We start from the raw sequence: 16,648 nt of genomic DNA on the forward strand, positions 1-16,648 counted from the left end.
TAGACAACACTTTGGATCAATCCACAAACTACTGATCTGGACACATATTCCATGAACGAGACAAGGTTCTGCCACAGTTGACGTCACTAACATTATATCATGCACAAACAAACATGAAGACATACTGTGCAATGAAATGTCTGTACAAACCTTGAATTATGGCAGCAGTAGTAGTAGCTATATGATTGTGGAAAACAATGAACTCCTCTAACATTTCTGCCATTGGCAATGACATATGCCAACTCTCTACAGTAAGTACTTGACATGAAGACAATGGATGCGGGTTCAATGTGAACAGCTATGGCAGAAGGCCTCTGTCAGTCTGGTCTCGATGGATAGCTGTGCCTACCAGTGCCTGCCAGTGTTCACACTGAAAAATTGAGATATTTCCTTTTATCTTGTCTTTCTTTCTTTGCTTCCAGGACTGTAATTATGTAGGATTTGGAGTGCTTGTACGTTTGTAAAGTGCATGTTTCTGAAGTGATTACTAATCTTCTGCATACTGGTGACTAACTGTATGTGCTGAGTGTTTGCTGAGAAAAAAGCTGAAGACAAGTCTCTTCTTTTTCAATGTGTTATTTCCCCTTCACCTTAAGTGGATTCTGTGATGTGTCAATTTGTGGAAACAAAACAGAAAAACAGATGAGTACAGCCTACTTACAAGTTGCCTTTAAAAAGCTCTGAGAAAACTGCCTCAAAGGCATGGTCAGGCAATTTTCCCCTCCTTAATTCCAGTCATGAACAGAGAGGCTTTTATTAAAGAGTAATCCATTTTGTAGACATGATAGACTATAGATATTTATGTACTGTATTTTTGGGGGATGAAAAAGTGCACTGTGACTTTTGACTGTGTGGAAGAAATCAATCTTAAAATAAAACGGAAGAACGATTAAAAGGAATATTCATTATTATTGAATAATGTGTTACCACTTGCCGCAACACATAATCTCAACCATAGGTGTCAGCAGCTTGAATGTCAATTAGCTCAGTCTCGGAAACAGGAATTCATCATTACGAATGATTTGACAACTGAGCTGCATTTTCTCACACTTCGGTAATTTAATACAATAAATATGAAGGAGGAGTAGAATCCAGGTAGAATGTCATTGGTATTTGGAAAAGGTTCAACCCTGTTATCGCCAACCATTCATCACAGCACTGACACCGGTCATAGTGGCATAGCAGTTTGTGCGATGGATGATCAGATTTTTATGACAATAACCCTTTTTTTTGTCTATCCAGCCTGCCTCTTTTCATAGCATGGGCCAACCATATAATTTGAATTATAATTATATGTGTGCTACAGTCACTGTCTGCAGTGATTTACAGTTTATTTTTGCATTTGTTATCATAAATGTGGTACACACTATACTGATTGCAATTTACAAGACAACAAAAGTATGCAATGAAACAAAGATTAATGCATTGCATTGCCAGTAAATGCAGTAAATATATTGTCAAATAGTAAACTGTCAAAAGATGATAGTTTGTGTGACAAAGACGACAGCTTGTATGTTGCATTTGAATAATTTCATTTTTTTCTCAAATCAAAGAAAACCCCTTTTCTGTCTTAATGAGCTCAATTTATTTTCCAAAACTCTAAATAATTCATGTTTCTCTGATCATCTCCATACATAATGAATGCCACCCATAATGAATTATTTAGCCAGTCATGCTTTTGGACTCAACCGATCCCTTTGGCCATGTGCAGGCAGAGACACAAATGGGTCTTTGATATCTTACAGTAACATGCCGAGGTCTATGCATCCTTGCTGGAAAAAGCAAGGCAACATTTACTCAACTGAAACAAAATAACTAATTGTCAAGAGGGTGAACCTGCAACATTGTTGTCCCAAGTTCTGCATATAATCACTGTGTCTTGTTTTTCAGAGATGTGTATGTACACCTTTGTCATGTACACCTTTGTACACCTTATTATGCTGTCTCTTCGTCAACTACCTTTTCATTGGGGTCAACATGTTCATGGGACAAGCCACAAGCACTCAATACATGTTACGAGTACTTTATGCTACGCATTATAATCCACCCACTGTCAGTATTACACCAATAAACCACTAAATAATGTTAGTGTTTGTATTGAGCAATGTGAACAATGTGAACTGCAACTCCTTCAATTCCAAGTAAATATGAAAAAAGTCCACCTGATATTGCAAACAACATGAATATACCCTAACAACAATTCACTAATCCCTGAGGAACAGTATTAGCAGCATAATTAACCTGTAATTAAGCAAAGATCTACATTGCTTGTTCTTATTGGTAATTACAGTGAAACAGTTTAATCATGTTTACTTGATATATTGTAACACATAAATTATAGTATTTTCAAGTCAAATGTACAAGTGGTCTCTTCTAAAAAGAATGAAGCATTATCATACGTTTAAACATTTTAATGGCAACTTCCAGCATTGACAAATGTAAAGTGATTGGTTGACAATGTTTTAAAATACATGCAGTAACAGTGCCCCCATGAGCTCAGTTAAGGAATTGACTCTAACGTACAGTGTAAAGTGAATATAACTCATGTTCAGTCAATATCTGCCAAAAACAAAATCCCAAACCAACATAATGTCATCTCTGTGAGACATTGTTCCAGTATTAACAAAAATGAATACATTCTGACTCAAATAAAATACCTTACTGGTTGTTAAAAAATTTCAGAACAAGGCAACGGCCTGGCCCATGACTGGGAAATTGGTCAGCTGCTACATCAACTCTGAACCCTCCCCAAAGTCCAGTCAGTCATTTACTACACCAACAGCGGTTACAACTCAGGCTGAGGAAAGAAACACAACATTGACAACATGGCAAAAACTACAACAAGACGAGTCCTACTTTGCTTTTGCTCACTGACAGGTAAGAAGGCAAGCCATGATGGGAGTAGAAACTGAATTGCCGAGTTTTACATGCCGAGTATTAACCTGTTACATCATGGTATTCATTCTCCCATCAGCAGAACAACTATGGCAGAGACTTGCTTGACACGGTTGTGTAATACCGAATGGTCTGCCAGCTGCCTTCTCATACACTGTTTCTCAGGAGGAAGATGTTGGGAGCAACAGCTGCTCCTCATCCAAACAGCTCTCTACTCAGCTTCAGGTATGGAAACCTTCATCATTCATTGAATTGTATGTAAAATTCTATTAAATATATACAATCAAGGAAACTTGGGCACCATGGTCCACTTTTACCAATGTTGATCAATTGCTCTAGGTAAATCTAGCTTGACGATGACATGTTTTGATACTTGGATTTCAAACAGATGAATGATATCTCTTTCCATCTGACATCTCTCTCTCCACATGACATATCTTTCCACTATATCTAAAAAGCACAATGTGCTGAAAACGTTACTAGCCAGTGGAGAAATAACTAGACCGCTGTTGTGCTGAACTCGCTGCGAGCACTGACAGACATTCTACAGAAAAAAACAGTTAAGAGTCCCGAGCAAAACACAGATCTGTGTGCATTAATAATTATGCTGCTGATAAAGACTTTATTGGCTACGAATAAGCTATGGCAGAGCGAATGGCCTCCTTTTCCGCAACCCATAATTACATTGGCTTTACTTTGTGTCTTTATAAAGGTATTGCGTAAGTAGTTATTGTGTTACTGTATATGTTTTCGTCATATAGTTTGCAAGGAGGTTGAGCACAAGCAGTGTCCAGCTGCAGTAGCCCAGACTAAAGGAGGAAGCGTTAATGTAAACCCATGAGCAATGAGGTAGTTTTTACTGTTACATCACATCCCTATGAGCTAAAATCTCTGGCACAAATATTCAGTATGCTACAATAGGCTATGCCTTTACATAAAACACAAACAGTTTCGACAAAAAAATAGTTTCTACAGAAAAAACTTTAAGGAATAAGAAATTAAAATATAAATGTTTGGTTCTTAAATCATTATTTGCCATATTTCATTATAATTCATTACACAGGGCTATGATGTTGTGTTCTTCAGGAGAAGTCATCTGTATGAGAAGTGCAGTACAGACACCAGACACAAATGGACAACCCATTACATTGGCGGGAACAAGCTGGCCTTTTGCAACAGCAAGTCCCCTCTGTAAATCTTTTGTAAAGGTTCTCTTTAACTCCACAGAAAGGCGATGGTGCACAGCTTGTAAAGGTGGAATATTTAACACTAAAACATCCTCTAATTCTGTTGTAAGGTCTTAAAAGGCACAGGGCAGTCAAAAACGTGATTTGCCTGTGTTTTATATACATTTCCACACTATGGGGTTGGAATATTATTATAGAAAATATATATGATATTTTATTGTAAGAGCTTTTTGAAAATACTTTTGGCGTGTCTGGTGACATCACCATGCAGTAAATGAGTTAATAGCCCAATACGAAGATTCCAAACCACTCTGCCAATAACAGCTAATTTTCAGTTTTCCCCTCCCAACTCAGACCACTCCCAGACAATCCTAGCAAAATTCTTGCTTGAGAAATTGCCCTTTGCTAAGAAGCTATTTTGTTTGAAAACAATCAAAGTAAGGTACTTAACTGTCACCCAGAAATTATTTGATATTGAGATAAAAATGGCTGCATTGGACCTTGAAGTCATATTGAAATAAGGATGATGTTTCAAAGTCAATGCTTTTGAAAACTCCTAAGAATGTGTGTCCCTTTGTCTATGCAGAATCCTTAAGAATCCTTACTTTCCAACGGACCAGGAATGCCTGACGACCAAGAGTTGCAATGATTTTGAGGCTAAGCTCATTAAGCAGTTCATCAATGAGCTGAAGAGCAAAAAGGCATTGACGGAGAGCCAGAATACACCTGTCTCGTCTGTGGATAACCATAACAGAGAAGAGTGAGACCAGAGGGGAAAGCTTCAGAGTTAGTCGTTCAATTTGCCAGAGATAAGATTAATTTTCCACTGCTACAATAATCTTTGCACTATCACTAGCTGCTAACACTCAACATTAATGAGGAGAATAACGAAGAAGCTTGATATCATTGTGCTCAGCAGAACTGAAGTATGGAAGAAATGTTAATGAAATGAGGAGATGAATTGCTTGATGTCAAATGCACTTATTTTTCTCACCACTTTATTTTTCTGACTTGTTTTTCTAATACATGTTTCTGTAGCAACATTACTTTGTGTGTCAATATTTCTCTAACAACCAGCACCTCCGGTTTAAGTGTCAGAGCGGGTGGATTCGTTGTATACATATTCACTTCTACTTTATTTCTTATCTGATGTGCTTCAAATTCAAATAAAAAATGCAGTTGTTAAATGGTCAGACTACTGCAATCTCAAAGGATATTAAATAAGCATTTTCAAATCCCAGGTGATGTGAGGATTATGTTAGCAGAATACTGCCAGTACAGAGGCTGCAAACCACTTAGTCAAATGGACTGATTTGAAATAATCCGGGTCATGCTCTGAAGTCAACAGAACAAAGACTCAAACGGGATTTGAACTCATTAACTATTACATCATAAGTCAATCAACTGACGGTCAATTAAATTCAGGGATAACATGAAAATGATCTGGAGAAGATACATGCCGGATCCCATAATCGTCAATTATTTTAATGAGTCATTGTGCTGGTACTAGAGTACTACATGAACAAGAACATCCTGGATGGCCACCATGTGTGGTGTAAAATGGCCCCTAGAGGGCAGCAAAGAATACAACAAGCAATCTGCAAACATTTACAGTTTTAATAGTCTTCTCTCTCTATGGACATTAATGACATTCAATGAAATGTCCTGTAGCTCAGTTGGTAGAGCATGGCGCTTGTAACGCCAGGGTAGTGGGTTCGATCCCCGGGACCACCCATACGTAGAATGTATGCACACATGACTGTAAGTCGCTTTGGATAAAAGCGTCTGCTAAATGGCATATATTATTATATTATTATTATTATAAATGTATAGCCAGGGATCACATTGGAATTGTGTAGGTGGTGTAAAAGTAAGTCATACTATATTTTCTATACATTCAAAATGACATTTCAAGAAATATCACTGACACTGGCGGTTTTGAGGTTGAACACTGCTTCTGTACCTGGAAACAAAGACCATTGACCAGCATCACATCAAAAACATGTTCACCACACATCATCTGAGTCATTTGTATTCTCATGGAAAAACAACCAGAAAAGTCCACTTTACAGTGGAGTTCTGGATATGTTTTGATTATTTCTGTTCTCTGATTCTAACTGCTATGTTATTTCTTTCCTATTCTTTTCATAGTACATATATACATATTTTATTGTCAACCTGGTTCAGTCAGATTTTGCTGTACAATGTGATACTGCAACTTCGATAATTTCCACTAGAGGGCAGTTTTCAGGGGTAAATAATTAGTTTTTGACAATTGCTGACACATGATTTCTGAAACTATGGCTCCTTTTCTCTAGACTCTACACACAAAACCCCAAAACACACACACAACATGCAAAACGTCACACATCTCTTGCAAAACCAAATACTTAATTCAAAATTATTTTAACTCTTCTCAAAATTGTGTTTTTCCAATAAAACTCTACACACAAACCAGCAAATGATTAGCTCTTGTACACGCCAACTATACACGGATGTGACAAATATAAAACTATACACTACAATCTTGTGTCTTTTGCATGTTCCGTGTGCAGTGGAGTCCACGGCAGTTTGTCATAGCACTCACACGTATGTGTGCACAAATATATACAGTATGTATGCATATTCAGTATATATTTACACTATAAACAGAAATGCAAGGGGGGAAAAATAAAATGTATTTCTTTCTCAAAACATTGTATTTTCATCAAGATTTCAGGATGAACAGTAACAGACAAAACAAATACAGTAGAAGGTAAACAAAAGGCTTTTCCTTTTCCTCCTCCTCCTTGTCGTTGTCCTCGTCCCCCTCTTACTCTCACTCCTCTTCCTCTAACTCGTTCTCCAAAATTGGCCTACATTGTTGTCCAAACCAAGAAAGCCAACCTGAAGCCTATTTATAGTGCTCAAGCTCTGATTTCTAAGTGAAGAAATTAGCTATGTGTTTTCACATGTGAGCACTGGGTGTAGGTAATCAGTAAATGAGTGTGGTATTTTGAATGGCAGTGTTTTCCAAACGAAACACAAGACCTGTTAGTTTTGAATGATGTGTCCAATGTAGAAAACTGTGTTTAGTTTTACAATTGCAAACTGAGTGTAAAACAGATAATATGCTTGCAGTTTTGCAGACTTGGTCTGAAGATTAGGTACATGAGGTAATGGTTTCACTGAGTATGCCTCACGTACCACTTATAGTGTGTAAGCGATTGTAAAAAACTGTAATATATGTTTTAAACAAATGCATGGGATTTGCTCTTGTTCTCTTGATCACTATAACCATATCATCCCGTCTCAACACCCTGGTTCTATGGCTAAAATCTTATCATGTTTTGGAAACAATATGTTCGGTGGGTAAAGCCAAGACCTTCAATGTGTCACGCCCTGGTCGAAGTATTTTGTATTTATCTTCATGTATTGGGTCAGGCCAGGGTGTGGCATGGGGTTTTTGTATTGTGGTGTGTTTGTCTTGGGGTTTTGGTGGTAGTATTGGGATTGTAGCTTAGTGGGTTACCTAGCAAAGTCTATGGCTGTCTGGAGTGGTTCTCAATCAGAGGCAGTTGTTTATCGTTGTCTCTGATTGGGAACCATATTTAGGCAGCCATATTCTTTGAGTTTGTTGTGGGTGATTGTCCTTAGTGTCTTTCTTCCTGTCGCTGTATTAGTTGACAAGTATAGGCTGTTTCAGTTTTCGTTACGTTTATTGTTTTGTAGTGTTTGTGTTATTTTGTGTTTACGTTTGTTTGATTAAACATGGATCGCAATCTACACGCTGCGTTTTGGTCCGACTCTCCTTCACCACACCTAGAAAACCGTTACAGAATCACCCACCCTAAACGGACCAAGTAGCGTGTCAACAGGCAGGAGCAGCCCAAAGAGGAGATGCGCAAAAAGGATTTCTGGACATGGGAGGAAATCCTCGACGGGAGAGGACCCTGGGCTAAACCAGGGGAGTGTAGCCGCCCAAAGGTGCAGCAGGAGAAGAGGCAACAGGAGCAGCCCAAAGAGGAGGACGAACTGGACGGTAAAGGACCCTGGGCTCAGCCTGGAGAATATCGCCGCCCCAAGGAAGAACTGGGGACGGCGAGAGCGGAGAGGCGCCGGTATGAGGAGGCAGCACGGCGACTCGGAGGGAAGCCTGAGAGTCAGCCCCAAAAATGTATTGTGGGGGGGGGGGCTCAGGGAGAGCGTGGCAGAGTCAGGAGTCAGACCTGAGCCAACTCTCCCTGATTATCGTGAGGAGCCAAGGAGGAGACCATAACCAGAGCCGGTGTTGGAGGTGAGCGAAGCAGAGTCTGTGAAGGAGTTAATGGGGAAATTGGAGGAGAGAGAAATGAGGGAGTTGCTGTGTTGGTGCTTTTTGCATGGAATTCGCCCGACGGAACGTGTCTGGGATTTGATGGCACCTGGGTCAGCGCTCCATACTCGTCCTGAGGGGCGTGTTAGTCGGCTGGTGAAGTTGGTGCCAGCCTCACGCATCAGGCCTCTTGTGCACATCCCTAGCCTTGCACGTCCTGTGCCAGCACTGCTCTCAAGATCTCCAGTACGCCTTCACGGTCTAGCCCATCCTGTGCCACCTCCACACACCAGCCCTCCGGTAGCAGCTCCCCGCACCAGGCTTCCTGTGCGTGTCCTCGGTCCAGTACCACCAGTACCAGCACCATGCATCAAGCCTAAAGTGCGCCTCGCCTCTCCAGCGCTGTCGGAGCCTTTCTCCTCTCCTGCGCTGCCGGAGTCTCCCGCCTGTTCAGCGCAGCCAGAGCCTTCCTCCTCTACAGCGCTGCTGGAGTCTCCCGCCTGTTCAGCGCTGCCAGAGCTTTCCTCCTCTACAGCGCTGCTGGAGTCTCCTGCCTGTTCAGCGCAGCCAGAGCTGCCAGTCTGCATGGAGCAGCCAGAGCTGTCAGTCTGCATGGAGCAGCCAGAGCTGCCAGTCTGCATGGAGCAGCCAGAGCTGCCAGTCTACATGGAGCAGCCAGAGCTGCCAGTCTACATGGAGCAGCCAGAGCTGTCAGCCTGCATGGAGCAGCCAGAGCTGTCAGTCTGCAAGGTGCTGAAAGCCTGCATGGAGCAGCCAGAGCTGCCAGCCTGCATGGAGCAGTCAGAGCTGTCAGTCTGCATGGAGCAGCCAGAGCTGACAGTCTGCATGAAGCAGCCAGAGCTGTCAGTCTGCATGAAGCAGCCAGAGCTGTCAGTCTGCATGAAGCAGCCAGAGCTGTCAGTCTGCAAGGAGCTGTCAATCTGCAAGGAGCTGCCAGTCTGCAAGGAGCTGCCAGTCTGCAAGGAGCTGCCAGTCTGCAAGGAGCTGCCAGTCTGCAAGAAGCTGCCAGTCTGCACGGAGCCGCCAGAGCTGCTAGTCTGTAAGAAGCCGCCAGAGCTGTCAGCCTACAGGGAGCAGCCAGAGCCGCCAGTCAGCGTGGAGCAGTCAGAGCCGCCAGTCAGCATGGAGCAGCCAGATCTTTCAGTCTGCCAGGATCCGCCAGTCAACCAGACTCTTCCAGATCCGCCAGTCAGCCGGGATCTGCCAGAACTGCCAGTCGGCCAGGATCTGCCAGTCAGCCAGGATCTGCCAGTCAGCCAGGATCTGCTGAAACCACCAGCCAGCCAGGATCTGGTAGATCTATCTACCTGCCTGAGCTTCCTCTCACGCCTGAGCTTCCTCTCACGCCTGAGCTTCCTCTCACTCCTGAGCTTCCTCTCACTCCCGAGCTTTCTCTCACTCCCGAGCTTTCTCTCACTCCCGAGCTTTCTCTCACTCCCGAGCTTTCTCTCACTCCCGAGCTTTCCCTCAGTCCCGAGCTGCCTCAGTCCCGATCTGCTCTTCAGTCCAGTGGGTTTCTGGGTGAGGACTACTAGGCCATGGTCGGCGGCGAGGGTGGACTATCCAGGGACGCGAGGAGAGGGGACTAAGACATTGACTGAGTGGGGTCCACGTCCCGCGCCGGAGCCGCCACCATGGACAGACGCCCACCCGGACCCTCCCTATTGTTTTGAGGTGCGTTCGGGAGTCCGCACCTTAGGGGGGGGGGTTCTGTCACGCCCTGGTCGAAGTATTTTGTATTTATCTTCATGTATTGGGTCAGGCCAGGGTGTGGCATGGGGTTTTTGTATTGTGGTGTGTTTGTCTTGGGGTTTTGGTGGTGGTATTGGGATTGTAGCTTAGTGGGTTATCTAGCAAAGTCTATGGCTGTCTGGAGTGGTTCTCAATCAGAGGCAGGTGTTTATCGTTGTCTCTGATTGGGAACCATATTTAGGCAGCCATATTCTTTGAGTTTGTTGTGGGTGATTGTCCTTAGTGTCTTTGTTCCTGTCGCTGTATTAGTTGACAAGTATAGGTTGTTTCGGTTTTCGTTACGTTTATTGTTTTGTAGTGTTTGTTATTTCGTGTTTACGTTTGTTTGATTAAACATGGATCGCAATCTACACGCTGCGTTTTGGTCCGACTCTCCTTCACCACACCTAGAAAACCGTTACACAATGAGCTGACAGTAAAGTAACACAAATTAGGTACTTCGTAAAATAGACAATGTTTTTAAGACTGCTGGTATAATCAATCTCTCTCCTAACCTCTAACATACCTCTGGAATTTGGACACTATGTGAATTTCCTTGAGTATTGGGGAGTCTTCTGAGACAGTTTCTGCAATAAAAAATGTCATGTTACAATAAGAGCTATTGACTTAATTTGAGGCTAATAGATTTGAATAGCTCAGAGTGATTACCGATTGCAGGAACAGGATTTCAGAGCTAAGGGCTTCTCTCAGCAGCTCCAGCTCTCCTTCTTTGTGCATCTCCAGCTCCTTTTTAAGTCTATGACACATTTGAAATGTTAAGTGTCTGAAAAGCTAGTCTCTCATTACACACATGTCAAATGTAACATAAAACAATTATCTAACATGAGTTGGAGCAAATAGTACAACCAAAAGTTTACCCTACCAGCAAATTGGATCTAGAGATATTATACAATGGGTGGTTCTAATCTTGAATTCTGATTGGTTAAAACCGCATTCCAGCCAGCGTCTATTCCACAAGTTACCACTGGCTAAGTCTATGACATTAAAATTGTATGGTTTGCACACTTACACTTTTAAAAAGACAGCACTAATTAAATTGACATGCATTCAATTTCAAACAATCAATAGCTGAGTAAAAAGCGTGATTAATGAACACACTCAAGAGGAATTATCATAACAGTGAGTGGGCCTCAGCTTCCCCAAAAGCCCCACCCTCAGCACATCCTGTGGACTAATCAGGCCGTCAGTAATGAAGGAGATTTGTGGAACAGAGGGACAGAACATGCTTCCCCCGCGTATGATTTAAGAGCAGGAGGAGGCAAACACTTTCTCCCTGGGCCAGATTCTGTATCGATCCATCCTTTTCATTAAGTTCATAACATGAGAATTGTAGGATGTTCTTTTTTGACCAGATAATACAGGCAGCAGATCAAAGCCTTAATTCAAGAGATTGGGGTAATGTTGCTTTATTTAATCATCCTGATCTGAAGAGTACAAGAATGGCAAGATGGGTGCAGGTCCTTTCAGCACATTTCAAGCAGGATCATTAGCAGGATGAGACAGGAAGACAATAAATGTGCAATGATTTGTGACCCACACACCAAATACCCAGAGTCTTGCTGTTCTGTCAGAATTGACGATAGGATCCTTGTTATGTCTGTAAAACTCAGTCCTCACGTATTTATTGTATATGCTTCCGAGCACATTTTTGCTCTAACTTCTGACTCTATACACACCCCAGGATAAGCCTTGATCTAGCCATAACGGACCACTCTCCTCACACAAACGCTATCCACGAAATTGAACTAGTCAGTGAGGCTCTCCGCAGGCCCCGGACTGGGAACCCTCGTTGCGGGCCCTGGACTGGGAACCTTCGTTGCGGGCCCCGGACTGGGGACCGTCGCTGGAGGCTCCGGACTGGAGACCGTCGCTGGAGGCTCCGTGCCATGACTCATCACTGGGGGCTTCGTGCCCTGGATCATCACTGGATGCTTCGTTCCATGGATCATCACTGGAGGCTTCGTGCCATGGATCATCACTGGAGGCTTCGTGCCATGGATCATCACTGGAGGCTGCGTGCCATGGATCATCACTGGAGGCTTCGTGCCATGGATCATCACTGGACTGGAGAGACACTCAGGAGGCCTGGTTCGTGGAGCTGGCACAGGATATACTGGGCCGTGGAGACACACTGGAGGTCTGAAGAGCAGAGCTGGCACAACACGTCCTGGCTGGATGCAACTGCGGGGCTAGGGTGAGCGTATATTTATTTATTTATAACGTCGCCAACAAAAACAAGAAACAACAACACGACCGTGAAGCTTACGAGGGCTACAGTGCCACTAACAAAGACAACTTCCAACAATAACAAAAGGGAAAAACGCTGCCTAAGTATGATTCCCAATCAGAGACAATGATAGACAGCTGTCCCTGATTGAGAACCATACCCGGCCAAAACATAGAAACCTAAAACATAGAAATAATGAATATAGAACGCCCACCCAAATCACACCCTGACCAACCCAAATAGAGACATAAAAAGGCTCTCTAAGGTCAGGGCGTGACAGCGCAGTTGATTACCTTAAGCAAGTGCTGTCTGTGAGGGGCTTCTGGGTGACCATCAGACTCTCTGCACTTAAGGACTCGGTCATTGATTTAGCCTCACTCAGCTGGTTCTCCATGTCTGAAATGAACAACTCTTAATGTAAACATTACCTCCACATACCAGTCTGTTTTTCTCTAAAGAAAATGACACTAGGGGATGGATTCAGTTCAGTTTGCACGTTTTACTGTACGCTGTCTTTAGGATTGTTTGTTTTATCTGGTGGCGAGCATTCAAACGTTTGCCTGACAACATAGCTGGATCAAATCTACCTTTCATAATATGTTCCAGTCCTTGTAGCTCCAAATGGAGACCTCTCTTTTCTTCTTGCATAGACTTCATCTGAGTATTCGTCCGGCCCATGGAATCCATCTCTAAGACAGGATGGAAAAAACAGTACAAGGGTTCACCATAAAGCCTCAGGGTTGGTCATAACAGGGCATGGTTAGTGTAGCATCAGGTTATATAATGTAAATATATTATCCATTAATAAACTAGCAATACCCAATGAATATAAAATGTCCCTACTTCACATGTTAATATAAACAGTGTCTTCTCTACCTTTGTTTAAAGAGCTAACCTCCTCCCCCAAGTTACGTATCTCAGATTGGGTTTGGCTCTCAAACACAGTCTCCCTGTTATTCAAAAGGCTAAAGTCGCTGTTGAAAGTCATGATTTCTTTCATGAAATTCTCCTGTTCCTCCTTCAACGACTTCTTTATTTTCTCCTTCAAACATATGAGCACAGCAAAAAAAAGGTAAATAGATTAATGTAGCCTAGATCTATTGAATAACAATGTGGTATTTGTTTAACGTTTGAGTGTGCTTGAATGCCCTTGACAAGAATCACTCACCAAGTGTTTCCTGAGATCCCTCTGCTGTCTCAGAAGCTCCCCTGCCTGCTTTTCAACTTGTACTTGATGCTTTTTCATTAGGTCATACTGCAGCTTTGTCTCTGATAGATGCTGAGCCTGGAAGGACACACTTTTAGCAGTTCCATAAAACAAAACAAAAATGATATTTTTGTTAGCCTGTCCCATTCCATGAAGTTTGATACTTGATTGAACAGTTAATATATTGAAATCAAGGGAAAATATGTTCTCATTCTAGTAGCTATACTATAGGCACACTGTATTGCCTAGCCTCAACATTCCTCTCACAATATTTATATGTATTTTTTTTATAAGCCATTCAGACCAAACAAAGGCAAATGGTACCATTAAGGTAATTACATACTACCTGACTTCAAATGATATAAGCAATTGTGAAGGTTAATTGTGCTCGTGGAAAGTATTGAAAATTACCGTCTAAAATGCATGGCATTCAGGACAATTGGTTACTATGAGTGTTAAAGTAAAAAAAATAAAACAGTAACCTTTGTGTCCTAAATATAATGAAGGGAACAGTTAAAGAGAGCTTGAAAGTAAACTGGCTGGCTGAAGACAAATTTATGATTGAGCAAGCCAAGTGTCATAGACTATGGAACAACGAACACAAAGTTTGAGCTGTTTCATAAAGATAGTGTGCTTAAAACACTTAGTGTGCTGAAAACACTTTATCAAACATGTATATGTATGCTATTAACCTACAGCGGCTCAATTTAGCATAATCTTAAATATCAGTAAAATAGATGGAACATATTGGCTGAATGTATATGTGATATTCAGCAGCAGCCTATCTCAATGAATGACTCTTTTGATTTGACCCCTGTAATTGGCAATCTTGTTATGTTCCTTTTTGACATGTACAGGAAGTGCTCAACAATATTATGAAAAGTTAATGAATCTATCTTCCACACATAATTCATTTCAAGCATGTTAAAACGTTGCTTGCTATAATGCTAATGTAATCATGCGGAAACTAGGAATTGATTTTGTAGTGCCACTTGCAATTGATCCACAGTCTCTGATGAGGCCTCTAATAGATGAAGGGTTTTAATCATACAATTAATCACCTCTTTAATGTGTCTCAATATGTATCAATATACTGCACTTAATCTGCCAACACACTCTCTCAGGACTAATTAATGTAGCTATTTGACTGTACATTCACTGTACAACTGTCGCCTACATTCACTGTTCAATGAAGTGTCTGTCCTTATCTCTGTCACTTCAACAATATTCTGTCAGACCATGCTTTGAGGTTCTCTCTCTCTTACACATAGGTAATGATAACAGCAGATTCACCTGTTCATCAAGTTCCTTGGAGAGACATTCTGATTTTGCTGTCAATGACTTGACCCTGTCTTCACATCTTGCAATAGCAGCCTTGACTGACAGAACATTGAATAAGGAAACACAACAGTGACCTTCATGACAAACACAACCAGTCACATTCTTTCCCCCAATTCCTGAAAAAGTCAATTGAAAACTAAAAGTAGTATAATTTAGCTAGCATTGTGTCAATAACAGCTAGCTTGATATTAGAAAGGAAATTATGGTTGGCAGCTCACCCTCTTGAGATTGTCGCGTTTTCTCCGATATTTGCTGTTCAGTTAGTAGAATTTGTTGAAACAGAGTATCCAAACTCATATCTTTATCGGATAAATATGCTATCTAGCTGTATTAACTTTTTAATTGTTTATTAAATATGACACCAGAACAGCAGTAAAACATACAAGTGTGTTGAGATTCCAGTTGAATTCCCGCCAACAAATGTGCACGTGTTCTATAGCGCGCATGTAGTCCTATTCTAGGGTGCGCGAGCCTATTTGTAGGCATGAGAGGTCAGTTTACTTTTACCAGAAAACCTACTAATATCGTGTAACATTTCAAATGGTCCTCACCCAAGCGGCTGTGTTTCTTAAACCCACAGAAATATGTTGAACCTGGGGGTAGCCTAGGGGGCTTTTCATTGTAGCCTACCACAATGAATACATTATATAGGCCTAAACATACTGAGAAATGTACCAGTGCAGCCATTCTCTCAAGATCGCGTTCATTCATCACAGTTCTGCTTCAATGAACTATTAGTTCTGCCATCCACAGTATTGTTTGACGTTTGTAAGCACAGTTGGCAATCAATAGCTTTAATTCAGTGTCATTTGCTCCTTCAAGATTTGTCACATAGGCCTATAGAGGCTAATTCTTTACTTTACCCAATTTTCTCCTGAGCACTGCTAGAAAGAATGGTTTGAGCCAGTGCCATGAAGAACATTAAAGTGTGAATGCCTGCCTCCTTATATGACCAGGAGTATATCATTCTGACATTCATTTGCTAAATTAATAGTAAATATTGATTGGGCTTTTCATAAATCCCAGATTGATGTTGCTCACCTTCATGAGGTTGGCAACCTTCCCTTTGAAATTAAAATAGCCAAGTTACCAAATTATATAGATTTTCCAGACAATTAACTAACACTATATTTTTCCTTCTCAACATGCTTGTAATTTGGTCAAGGAGAATACATATTTTATTTTATTTTAACAAAACTATAATTTGAAAGCTCCCTTTGAAAAAGCCAATTGATTGTAAACTTCATTTACTTTTGGGCCGAGCCTATGCGGTTTTGCAATTTAGGACTATGCCTATTTGTGTTCCCCTTATACATTCACTGAATTTATGTTGCTATTGTCCAGTATAATTACCCTAAACTGTCAAAAAGACCAGAAAAATATGTATTAAAAATCCTGTTGTCTTTACCGTGACTTAGTGACAGTGAGTCACTGTAAAAATGTACACTATGTTCCAAAGAAAAATTTGGTTTAACAGTAATCTACTGTAAACTTTACAGTAATGTACTTTTAAACCAAGTTTATTTGGAATATTTACGTTTTTTTTATTTTTTTACTATGGTCTGGGGCGGTGTGTCACAGCATCATCGGACTGAGCTTGTTGTCATTGCAGGCAATCTCAACACTGTTTTTTACAGGGAAGACATCCTCCTCCCTCATGTGGTACCCTTCCTGCAGGCTCATCCTGACATGACCCTCCAGAATGACAATGCCACCAGCCATAC

At 41.5% G+C, this 16,648-nt stretch overlaps 2 protein-coding genes across 5 annotated transcripts in view; one reads left to right on the top strand and one right to left on the bottom strand.

Annotated features, from left to right (window-relative positions):
* The first annotated feature begins 2,572 nt into the window (after window positions 1-2,572).
* gfra1a (gdnf family receptor alpha 1a) overlaps window positions 2,573-16,648 on the top strand; it is a 108,887-nt gene continuing 94,811 nt past the window's right edge. The window contains exons 1-2 of one of the 4 annotated variants that reach the window (XM_052498663.1): window positions 2,573-2,877; window positions 2,978-3,120. In XM_052498663.1, the coding sequence (XP_052354623.1) occupies window positions 2,985-3,120 (136 nt within the window). In that variant the 5' untranslated portion in view covers window positions 2,573-2,877; window positions 2,978-2,984. Of the gene's footprint in view, window positions 2,878-2,974; window positions 3,121-4,668; window positions 10,303-16,648 lie in introns of those variants that run through there. The other 3 variants (XM_052498662.1, XM_035754514.2, XM_052498661.1) reach the window with 3 other exon arrangements.
* Window positions 10,619-15,331, bottom strand: ccdc172 (coiled-coil domain containing 172). Its single transcript, XM_035754517.2, has 8 exons — window positions 15,143-15,331; window positions 14,877-14,962; window positions 13,545-13,674; window positions 13,253-13,418; window positions 12,964-13,065; window positions 12,670-12,772; window positions 10,798-10,885; window positions 10,619-10,715 (listed from the first exon to the last, which is right to left on the bottom strand). Exons 2-8 carry the CDS (start codon window positions 14,882-14,884, stop codon window positions 10,671-10,673), a joined length of 642 nt encoding a protein of 213 aa, XP_035610410.2. The 5' UTR covers window positions 14,885-14,962; window positions 15,143-15,331; the 3' UTR covers window positions 10,619-10,670.

This window comes from Oncorhynchus keta, chromosome 36, assembly GCF_023373465.1.
Source record: "Oncorhynchus keta strain PuntledgeMale-10-30-2019 chromosome 36, Oket_V2, whole genome shotgun sequence".
NCBI lineage: Eukaryota > Metazoa > Chordata > Actinopteri > Salmoniformes > Salmonidae > Oncorhynchus > Oncorhynchus keta.

What these genes read in the sequence shown, in the direction of transcription:
- ccdc172 (XM_035754517.2), bottom strand. An exon ending in GGTTAGCTCTTTAAACAAAG is followed by an intron (nt 13,066 to 13,252) that starts GTAGAGAAGACA and finishes ATCCTGTCTTAG; the next exon opens with AGATGGATTCCATGGGCCGG. An exon ending in ACTGGAACATATTATGAAAG is followed by an intron (nt 12,773 to 12,963) that starts GTAGATTTGATC and finishes TGTTCATTTCAG; the next exon opens with ACATGGAGAACCAGCTGAGT.